Source organism: Euprymna scolopes, chromosome 23 (assembly GCF_053919585.1).
Source record: "Euprymna scolopes isolate OS-2025 chromosome 23, ASM5391958v1, whole genome shotgun sequence".
NCBI classification, from domain to species: Eukaryota; Metazoa; Mollusca; class Cephalopoda; order Sepiida; family Sepiolidae; genus Euprymna; species Euprymna scolopes.
In genome coordinates this window covers 66,636,500-66,648,989 of record NC_136504.1, presented here as the reverse complement: position 1 = coordinate 66,648,989, position 12,490 = coordinate 66,636,500, and the positions used below count along the sequence as shown (strand labels likewise).

At 30.2% G+C, this 12,490-nt stretch overlaps 1 protein-coding gene across 13 annotated transcripts in view; it reads right to left on the bottom strand.

The window, feature by feature from the left end:
* The window catches only part of LOC145245959 (3',5'-cyclic-AMP phosphodiesterase 4C-like), a 1,213,142-nt gene that overhangs the window by 24,279 nt on the left and 1,176,373 nt on the right, over positions 1 to 12,490 (bottom strand). For all 13 annotated transcript variants that reach the window (XM_080107731.1, XM_080107732.1, XM_080107734.1 and 10 more), the window contains 2 exons: positions 7,572 to 7,771; positions 490 to 588 (listed from right to left, as the gene is read on the bottom strand). In XM_080107731.1, coding sequence (XP_079963857.1) covers positions 490 to 588; positions 7,572 to 7,771 — 299 coding nt within the window. The remainder of the gene's footprint in view (positions 1 to 489; positions 589 to 7,571; positions 7,772 to 12,490) is intronic.

Here is a 12,490-nt window from a genome sequence, read left to right as displayed (position 1 = left end):
CAAAACAAGTTTTTGGAGATAACAATATTTAATTATCAAATTTATATATATATTCTTATTCTCAACTTTTGTTCAAACCAATTGTTGAGCAAATTAATCAGTTCCAGTTGAGACATCAATGTAGACAGGCGTAACATTTCATCTCACCTCTTGCCATGAGTGACTAGAGGTGGAAATAAACCCAAAGCAAGATACAAATTCCTGTTCAAGACTAAAGACCTGAACTCCATCACATTTCTACATTTATAATTATATCAAACCAATTTGCCTTACATTTTTGCATTTCTGTTTCTGTTCTCTTTGACGACACTGTTAAATAAAGTTGATTTCATTATAGAGAAAATGTTGGTATTTTTATGTAGAACTTGGTGACCCTTTTCTTCTTCTTTATCTCAAGTAAGCAGAGTCAGACAATGGCTACCTCCACTCTTCAACAAGCATCTCACACCACTTGTACATATTCAAGATTCATTATTTTAAAAATCTTACCTCCAATATGGTATATGTCACACAAGTGAGTGGCCGATTATTGGAAAATTCAGAGATTTTAAACAAATCCACACCCCATTTGTCAATGTCTGCCAAATACTATAGAAAGAGAAAATAAAAAAAAAAAAAGAAAAATTTCAAATTTATTTCATTTGAATTTTATGACTTTGAAAAAAAAAAAAAAAAAAATTAAAAGTAAAAGATATCGGGGTGGGTTGGGGGGATAAATTTATATACAGCCATTTCATATTTAAAATTTATTCTTAGTTATTCTTTTTAGAGAAATATTAAAATCAAAAATTTAGAATAGAATGGGTAATTGTATCAGAATTCGGAGAAATATTGGAATTGTCCTATGACTACTAGAAATGAAGCTTGAAAACGAAAAAAAGGAAAAAAAAACAAAAAACAAAAAAAACATTGAAACCATATTAATGGAGATTTTGTACCTGTTTGTCTAAAGCCAAAACTGTTACTGACTTTTAATGCTCAATTCAGTTTACTATTTCAGACTAATGTACTATCTTTCAATGCTCAATGCAAGCAAGAGGATAATGTAGTATCTGTCCTATCATTATTATACCATCCTCCCAGGCATTTCTTCTTTTTTGGTAATGTAGTACCCGTTCTCTGGTTATGATTCTTTAAGAGATTACTATCTGCTTTTTTTTCCCAAGAAGGTGGGTAGTGTAGTATCTGTTCTATTGTCATAATACCATCCTTCCAATGTTGGGAAAGGGGGGTAGTATATGTTTGTTCATCATATATACTAGCGAAAGGAGGATATCATTACTAGTTATGAAAAGACTTTTGTTTTATGATTTTATGACGCTTGTCCTTGGCTTTTATCTTTTAAAGCTGTCAAAAATAATCCAAGGAGTGGTTCTTTAAAGGCGAAAAAACGTGAAATGCTCAGAAACACTTTGCACTTAAATCCTATTCTTCAATGAAATTCTTCATACTTAAAAGGAACTTACATCATCATCCTCTTCACTTTCTTTCCTTTTTTCTTAGAAAATGCAATTGTTTACGTCAGTGCATTTTATCAAAAATGATTCAGAAGAAATATGTTTTGCAATACTGTCTCTAGAAGAATACACATCGTAAAAATCTACAAACATTTTTTTACCACTTTAATGAAGATTAAAATAAAGATATGATATAAATAAAACAAGATATGATACAATTAAAAGATTAAAATAAAGATATGATACCATTAAAACAAGATATGATGCAATTAAAATAAAGATATAATAAACCTTATTTCTAGAATTGTTATTCCAAATTTGATCAAAATCCATATGATTTTGATTCTGAAAAATGTTTTAAATTTAAGTGGATCTGAAAACATAAAAAAACAGTAAAACTGACCAAACTATCAAGAAGAATATTATCCCAAATGGTTTTAGAGATGTCTTTATTTCAACCTCATTAGTTTAACTGTTGAATTAAACAAATTATAGTTAACATTAATAATCTTATTTTATTATTTTATTTTTTTACTAATAGATCCCCACTTATCAAGGCCCTGAGCCACTCAAGGATGATGGTTACAGTGACTGTCAATTGGATGATGATCGCCGCTATGATAGGATCAGAACCAATAGATGGAATAGGCAAAAGATTACTTAAGAGGAATTGATTATTTGACTTATAGACGATTATGTTGTAGTTGGTTGGGAAGCAGCCGCATGATATTTTGTTCTACAGATAGGAAAGAAACTTTGTTGATGAAAGTTCTGTTTGGTTGTTGGTAGAGAGAAAGGAAAGCTCTTTGCTGTGGTTGTAGCTAGGTAACTTCTTGCTGTGACTGTTCTACGGAGGGAGGGAAGGATGAGAGATTGGGGCTTAGTCGAGCACCTACCATGAATATAATAATATGAGAGAGATTAACAACATTTGTGTGAAAAGGGCTGTAGCGAAGAAAGATCAACCCCCACTAGATTGCAAAGTCAGTTTTGTACTCTGTTATGGCAAAAAAAAAATAAATAAATAAATAAAATAACAAGGCTGGATTGAATTCAATGTAACAAACAAACAATGCAATAACTTAGGAATTTACAACAAAAAATAAAACGGACATCCAGGAAATAAAATGGGGAGGGGGAGACTGAATAACATTGACATATTAAAAGACTGAAAGTCTGAGAAACTATTTAGATTTAATAATTTTATAAATAGATATTAAAACATTATCTTAGTTATCTCTTTCAGTCAAGATTTAAAAATATAATTATTTTCATTGAGAAACTTTATTCATCTTTCTCAAGATCATCTTTCCAGTCAACTGCTGTTTCTCTGATTCAAAGTGCCCAATAAACTTATATTATGTCAAATTTACTATTTACAAGCATTTGGAAAAAAACTAAGAGGGCAATACAGAAGACTGATGTGATTAACAAAATTAGTTTTTATAACAATTCGGTTAATTTAGTATAGTTTAATGACCAGACAATATCTTAGTTAAATTTAATTTCAAAATCCTATTTTTAAATAATAACAATTTGGCAACAGCAATAAAGAAAAAGCTTAGCTTAAAAAATACCAAAAAAGCTTAAAAAAAAAAAACACACACACAGGAAAAAAGTAAAACTAACCCAGAAAAGGAGGGGTAGGTACAATTGGTATCTATTATTATACTAAATGTGAAATTGTTTTCAATATACTTTACTAATACATGCTACAATATACTTTATTTCTAGGATTGAGCTATGTTGAAAACAAAACAAAAAACTGTTTCAATTGTTCTAATTAGTCATAATTTATAATTAACTGAAAAAGTCACATATTTCTCCCTTTTAGATATCTATGTATTTTTCCAAGCCCTTCTTGCTATGTCGATTCAACCACATGCTAATATCTCATAATGTATCTGTGAGTATTTACAGAAACAGCAACTTTCTCTTTTTAGCATTGTTATCTAATTTTCATACATATGTCACCACAATCACACACATAATTTAATTGCCAAAATAATATCTTTACTTCTAACATAAAAATAATAAAATGAAAAAATAATTCTATATAGTAGTAGTAGTAGTAATAATAATAATAATAATAATAATAATAATAATAATAATAATAATAATAATAATAATCAGGGAACATTGCAGCTTCTTGACAGAGAGAAATCTTTGATAATGATCTGTGTGAAAACTAGTTGGTTGTTTTTGTTTTAGGGCAGATCAACCGTTTTTAGGTCATTTAATGTCGAATCCAGTGATTTTGAAGAAAAAGTTTTTAATAGAATATATGTTTTTTTTTTCAAGTCAGTTTCTATTTAACCCATAGTTGAGACCCTAACAGGTACTACCACTCTGGGTCAGAGTGGACCTGGGAGCAATAGCAATTATGGAGTGGCTCCATACTCCCCAAAGCCCGCAAGCTGGGGCCTTACCATCGGGTATAGTTTAGGGTTGAAAACTAGTGAGTACAATATTAATAATAATAACAACTAGTAGAACCCGTGGAAATTCCATGGTTGCTGAACACTTTTAAAACATATGGTAAATAAAATGAATAAAAAATAAAATAAAACAAATAATGACCAATTTAAAATATTTTTTTTAAATTAATTCTTATTTAACCTTTTAAAGCTAAAAAGAATCAATTTAAAACATATTTTTTCAATGAAAATTCAACATATAACACATTGTTTCCTTTTTTTTCTGAATAAAAAAATATAAATTATAACAGAATCTTTATTTGCACATTTTTTTAAATTTTAAAAGAATCTATAATAAAAAAAAATTTGCTTTTTTTTAATTATAAAATAAAATAGCCAATTTGAAACCCTAAACAGACAGCCATGTTTTTGTTTTGTTTTGAAAATTTTTGGAGAGGAAATGATTTAACTGAACTAAGAGCGACTATAAAGGGAGGTAATTCATTTCTCATTAATTAATATTTGATATGATGTTTTTTTGTGACGGCAGACAAGTAAATAAATATTTAAAAAAATAAATAAATAATAATAATAATAATAATAGAAAGAGAATTATTTCTTTAGTTATGGAAGAAGAATATTTTAAAGAATGTAACAGTGTATGAATTTTGGAATGAAATCACTGCTTGCTGTTGTGACTTAATGGATCATAGGTAAGTCTAGTAAATATATTTGTATGTTGTTTTCTTTATAAAGAACTCAATATTCAATATACAGCAAAACCAGAAGAATTCTAAGAAATCTTTGTGATTATTCTCATTAAGTGCCTGAATTGTATAATGTCCTGTTCATAGACATAACTGTGTATGAGGGCAATCCTTTTTTTTTTTTTAATTATTATTTTGCCATCTCAGGAAGATTGACTGGCTTCAAAAATTTATTCCTAAACCAAACGATCTTCGGCTAGGCCTTTATCTATCCTTCTTACTCTCAAATATATCAGTTCATCCCATGTTTTCGTTAGCCTTCCCTTTCTAACTGACCATAACATCTCAACAGTTCTAAATCTACTAACCCAAGCAATCTTACCTATTCTTTCAATTTGACCCAACCAATGAAGTCGCCTGTTCTGTGTTTTCATTTTGTGGAACTTTAAGTTTCATACCACAAAATGAAAATGTAAAGGAAAGATGTTTAGAATTTATATGAAGTAGCTTTCTACAGCTATGACGAAACATGCTTTGCAAATGTGTAGCAAATAATGTCTTATATAAATCACTTATATATATATGTATGTATGTATGTATGCAAATTATTATAGATAAAATAGTTATCTATGGACATGTGTTTCACAACTGACTATACCAAGGTTCAATTCTGCAACCACATAGCCTGTGATCTGTGTTACCACTACATTGCAAAACCTCAGCTGAAATTACATGTTATTTTATCGCCTTAAATTTGTTATTTATCATAAATTTATTATTATTATTATTTATTGCTATTTTTTCTGGTGATAATTGTATTCGGTATAAGTTACTCCTCTTGTTTTAAAAGACAATTCTTTCTAAAAAGAAAACAAATTCCTAGGGGAAGTAACTCATACCGAATACAATTATCGCCAGAAAAAATGTAAAAACTTGACACTATATATATATATATATATATATATATATATATATATAAATAAATCATTCATCAGCTGTCAGGGGATCTTTTTATTTTGTTAGATTATTGTCCTGATTATAACAATTATCATATTAAATTAAATATTAAAATTATTATTCTGTTTATCATTATTTACTATAATATTATTTCCCATTATACATGTTCATTACTATTGATTTTCTTTATCTTTAAATTATTTTAAAATTTCCTTATATTAACATGTACTTTATTAGGTTGGTGCAAAAATAATGTCGTTTTTTGATGCTTAACTATATATAAAAACGACATTATTTTTGCACCAACCTAATATTTGTTTTTATTCTTCTTACTTCTTTAATTTCAATCCATTTCATTATTCTATATTTAAATAGTCAAATTGCGATATCAAATATACTATAATTATTACTATTATCATTATTAATTTCATAAAAAGTGTGTCAAACTTATATAATACTAACTGTACCTAGCCACGCATTGCTGTAGCTCAGTTTGTTTAAATGAAAAACAAACAAAAGAGGTGAAAACATGAGGGTATAATTTTACTAAGGAGATTTGTGTGAGCACGCACTGCAGAATCTCATAAATTAAAAAAATTTAGCCAATTGTTTTTTGTATGAAGCTATAGTGTTTTTATCATAAATAAATCGATGGAAAAAGTGAAAAGAAAACTGTATAGAGATTAAGCCAAGAATTTTTTTCTACAAAAAGCGTTTTTGTTTTTATTTGAGATGCATGTTCAAGCAAACACATGGACACAAGCACACGCAAGGAAAATACGTACAGGAAGAGATAGAGAGAGAGAGAAGTGGGGAGAATAACCTTTTTACAGTATTGATTCTGTTGTGATACAGTTATGTGTGTGTGTGTATACGATACAAATCACGCGATAATCAACTAAAAGTGATTTGTATCATATGCATGCACACTTGCACACACATGAATGTAATGAAGTAAGCATTAAATGAACTTGATAGTGACGGCACGTGAAATAATATGTCTGTTAGTGATGCCATGTTTTACTCATAATAACCTTCATTGTATTCCAGAATATGAGAATTTTCAGAGCTCAGCCAATCAGAATGGGTAAACTTTGGAAAGGGAGTCTTTATTATTTATAAATAATCGGTGTAATAACAGAATCTGTGAAATGTGTAAAATTCATTCAGGTGACAACTGGTAGCAATGTTAGTACTAGATATTTAGAAAGAAAAATAGGGACTCCTTCTTCTATAGATGTTGCGATTGTGATACTGTTGCTTGTAGGATGGAATGCAGTATTTTAATATCACAACTAAATGTGCCTAAAATGGTATTCGAAAGCTACATAAGATAGTGAATATTAGGCTAGATGTATTGAATTTGTATGTGGCATCTGTTGTGGCAAACCTATGCTACTTTGGTCCAGAGGAGAATTTTTGCAGTGATTTTATTATATATGGAGATGAGGTTCTGTTTTCTATATTAACTGCATATATCTTTTTTCTATAATACTAAAATTTGATGTTTTTCTTACTTAACTTTGATATATGATGTGATGAGGGGCATTGATGAAACCTTTCTGTAATCATCTAAAATATAATACAAAATAAAACATTCGAAATCGTTTTAAAAACAATCACATTACAAATATTAGTTGAATTCTTAATTTAATAATGTACAAATTTTATTTATTTCAACTTGACTTATTAGTTTTCATTCCAAATCCCAAAAAGTGGAATATATATTTTTCTCTCGGTCAAACAGGATGAACTCCTTCATTTTTTTTTATGTATTTATAACATTTATTAAAGTAATAAATGCTGAAATTTTTAATTACTATAATTCTTTTATTATCGTTTTTAAATAGAAGCCATTTGTTTTTTGCCTCTGAACACATATTTTTTTTCTTCATGCATGAACATGTTCCACCTATCCGCCCAAAGGAAAGACTCAACAGACATTATCTTCAACCCTCACTCATGAAAAAGCAGTAGACACGTTGTCCACAGCTCTCATATCACACAGCTGCATGTTTTTCCTGGAGACTTACCTTTCCAAGTTCTTCTTTATGAGGTGTTTCCACACCATATTTCGGAACAACTCCGGTAAAACTGTTTGTGTGTTTAAGTTTGCGTACTCCAGATATCTGGCACATAGGCCGATTTTTCTCTTTGGAGGGGGTCTCTTTGATTCCGGGCCGTTCGGTATCTTCTACCTTCAGTGTCGGCACATCAAGTTCTTGTTGTTTATCTGCAATTAGAAATTGGAAAACCAAAAATGAAAACTACTTTGAAACAAACTACAAAGCAAAATTATGTGAAACACATAAGCACGAATAAATTTACATATATTTTAATGATTACTGTTTTAAGTATTTGTGTAAACATGCAGAATTCTGCATCTTTAGCATAAGTGCATTGATATATGCTACAAACGATGGGCATGCAATGGAAGAATTATTCAGCTAAGAGACAAGATTGTGGTCTTTGAAATAATATCTTGGATACATGGTTCCATGTTGTAATTGCAAACCACTTAAGATTTTTGAAAAAGTTATGTCCAGTTTTTATGTCTATGGATTAACAGCTGATATCTCAACTGGTCTTGCAGTATGGTCCAATTGATATCTATATATATTCCAGCAAAACGGGTAAATGGGGTCTTTGCTTGGTTTGAAAGAAAAAGAGATTCTTCAGGATAGGCAGTGAAGATTTGTTTATCCTGATTATAAGCTGTTGTTAAGTAAAAACCAAAAACAAATATCATTGTAACTTCTCAAAATAAAGCATCTTTACTTGTTGAGTTGATATCTTGTCTGGGAAAAGGAATTTTTTTTTCAAACAATAGTGAAAGAGATCACATGATAGACATTATGGCCAGTGTTAACATCAAGAACTGAATTTGGACAAAGACAATGAACAGATGATGAAGGCCTGATTAAATAGTATCAACAAATTTTCTCAAGAGATTTATTTGAATACCTAATTTGCATAATTAGTTTTCAAACATAAGTAAATGTTTTCTGTTATATATTTGTAATCTAATATGTCACTCTCTCTCTCTCTCTCTATATATATATATATATATATATATATATATATATATATATATGCAAAAGTTCCATAACAGTAAATAATTAAAATCGTTTAATAAAAAAATTAATAACTTACTAAAAATCCTTCTAACATAGCTTAATAGAATTCTTACCAACAGACAAAAGTTAGAAGAGAGAGAGAGAGAAAAAAAAAAAAAGGGAGCAGGTGGTTGGATGACTGACCAGATGGTTGTCTTGTTCCCTTTCTCTTTGTCGAAATTATTGTCATCATTTTCAATGAAGGTCACTTCGATGCATAAAAACATTACCAATACAAAGATAAAGAAAAACAAAAAATAACTAAACAAAACAAGACAAAAACAAAAATGAGAAGAGAAAAGACTTGGTGGATAGAAACAAACAAACAATTTTATTAATGAAAAAAAAAAAGAAATAAACTTAGAGCCCCCCAAAAAGTTCACGAACTGTCTGCTGCTAAGATTTTGCTCTCAGCTACAAAAAAAGTCCTTTGTGTATTTGTGTAGTAACAATTATGAAAGATAGAAAGTTAAAAGTTCCATGCACCTGAAAAAAATCTAGCTTAGAGAATATGAATATTCATAATTAAGCTAAATACAATATATTTAAATGAAACCCAACTACATAAATAGTCCTCCCTCATATTAAAAGGTTCTATAACAAGTTTATTTCAGAATTAAATAGTAGTCAGCTTCTTTTTCATTTGTTTTGAGACAAAATGGGCTAATTGCTTTCGATATAAACATGAAGATAGACTTCATTAATAATGGGGGGACGGGTAGGTGGATGACCACTTTTAACAGTTAAGATTTTCTTTAAGATGAACACTTTTGGTCACACTTTTTAGATGAGTAAGCATTTGATGTCACGTGACATGCACGTTTCTCATCAGTTTTGTTTAATCACCATTTTTCTTTCTTATTTCGTTATTTCCTCTTTATTTCTCTCTAATACTTTTTTTTTTTTTTTTAATATCTTTCTCTACTTGTATATCTACAAGAAGAGTATCTGCCCCAGGATGAATAACATTAATTCCTTGAACAGAACAATTTTGCATCACATTTATGTTCCCTGGCGAATATTAAAATCAAGTTATGATACTAAACCTAAATCCTTATCCCAATTTTAATCAAAATCCATGACATGATTTTGATCCTAGAAAATGTCTAAAATTTAAGATTTAACCATAAAGGATTTTTAACAAAAAATTGAAATTCAAGGAATCTTGCTAAATTGGTATCTAATGACTATGGATCAAATTCAATAAAAATGATGCAAAGTTGTGTTCATATTATATACCCTAAAATACTCCAAATAAAATTGATATTAAATATTTATTGTTAAATTTCACAAAAATGCGAGGTACCATGAAAATATATGTTCTTGGTATGGCAAACAAAATTGTGTGTAAATAAAGTATTTTTGAAGGAAATATGGAATGCTTCTTTGAATAAAGTTTACGTGATGTTACATTGAGAGCTCGTCATAACTGTTGAGCTACAGCATAAAACTTTAAGGAAATTTATTATATGTAATAGAAACTGTTAGAGAATTAAAACAATTCATACATATTTTTAGTAAAAAAGACACAGATATTACAGGATATGCTTGAATACAGCAGTTAAACATGAGCTTTTATCAATCAGAAGTTACATATATTATTTGGATAAATTGAACAAATCGAAAAACATTAATTATAATTTTAAATATAATGCAGCTCAGGAAAAAAAAAAAAAAAATCCACCGTATCTATACATATGTATGCACATAGGGGTTTTTTCCCCCTCAAAGTATTTTCTTTATAGAAAAAAAGTCTACATTTTATTTGGTTGCTCCTACCAAGGCCTGAGGGATTAGTCTACCCTTCTGTTTTATCTATTGTCAGGTGGGGGTGGGGCAGTAGGAGAACTGAATACCTTTTCCAAATGTATTTTCACCTCCAAACCTACAACACTTAGTATTCCTATATGGTCACCCTGTGATGCTAAGGCAAACCCATCAGGCCTAATCAATCAAAAGCATCCTATGTAAACATATTAAATAAATCACTGACCACCAAATATTACTTATTTGACATGTTTTATAGAAGAAAGAAAGAAAAAAAAAACAGCCCTGCCAATCATGTGCTGTTTATTCACACATCCGTGGTCTACTTTTGTTAATTTTGTCTCGACATGTGACAAGTTCAGGTTAGGCTATACAAAATACAGAATAAACACCACTGCGGAGTGCATCCCGGAATTGTGAACAGCTGTCTGAGTAAGTTTATGTGGACGCATAATTGAAGAAAAACAAATCTTTTGATGCAAATATTCAATAGCACTAATAGCTTAATTTATTTCTTTAGGAAGTTAAATACAATGCACTCTTGCCTACAGCTCCATCTGTATTCCTCAGTAGGGAAATCTCAGGCATTAGCAATAAACTAACCCCTTTTCAAAGAGGTATATATACAGCATAATCATGTTGATACACTAGTTCTCATTATATCACTGAAGTTAAATGACATTGAGGCTAGCCAGTAGCAAATGGGGACCATTTGGGAATATCAATTACAAGGGGATGAGCTCTACACTAATGCAAATAGCATTGTCAACCAGCAGTGCAATTAGGCCATAATTCCTATAATAAAAAGGTGTGTGTTTGTGGGGAGGGAAAAAAACAAGCTTTTCTCCCTCCAAAAATGATAAAAAAAAATCCTGACAATGATATTTCAAATAGAGAAAGTAAAACTTAAGAAGATGGACCTCCTAGAACTGAACAGAACAGTACCTCAGGACTAATGAACACATACTCAAACTAATAAATTTCAACTCTCAAGGAATAACACTTTTTTTTATCTGTTTCTATGGGTGGTTGGGTGGATGAGCTCTCCTACAAAATATCCACTCTTTATGTCAGTTACCATAGCATCGCCTTGATACGTAGGTGTGAAAAACGTAAGAGAAGAGGGATTTTCTGAATGCAAAAAGGGTTTTAGCATCAAGTCAAGAAAGAGCTAAGGATGATGGGATTTTTGAGACAGTGAAGACTAGGGTTCTATAGCTACAAGACAGAATTTGTTAAAGGTGCCCTCGGAGGTGGGGGTGCACAAAGAATGTGAATGACTGGAAAAATCATCCAGAACTGGACAGAAGAGACAACTAACAAAATAAATAGTTTGCACACCTTCTATAAAGCCAACAAGTCACATTTTTTATACAATTACTAGTGTTTGTGTTTTATTTCTTCTTTATCATAATCAAGAATGACCATGGATCTACAATAAGTACTGAGTAGGTTTTATGTCTTAACTTTAGTGTTTTAATGTGATATAGCCGTATTCAAACTCAATAAAGAGACACAAGTTAAATGATCGTTTGTGTGTTTGATAGACTCATTTCATCTTCATATTTAATGAGGTAGTGGGAATGAGTGGAAAGTGGATACAGCTAAGAAGGTAAGTTTAGTGCGGCAGTGGTGACGACGGACTAACCACCGCCACCGAAACCAACAACACCTACATGAGGTCACATTGGTTTGCTTTTGCCCCTCTCTTCACTGCTTACAAATGTAAAAAGAAACCTACGATTAACTTGTGCAAATGAAGGAAAAAATAAGTGGTAGATCCAAATTAACTTACATGCAGAGAGAGAGAGAGAGAGAGAGAGAGAGAGAGAGAGAGAGAGAGAGAGAGAGAGAGAGAGAGAGAGGTGAGGAAGAAAAGTTAAACATTTGTAATGTTTCTTTCTTATGCATAAAACTCTTTACAATTGTTAGTCTTTACTTTGTTTTCTTCGAATGTTTCCTTCTTTCATTTTTTTTTCTCTTTCTATTACCTTTCCACTATTTTTACCTCACACTCTTATTTACATTCACTCTCTCTCTCTCTTTTACTTTCTTTTTCTCTCATTCTT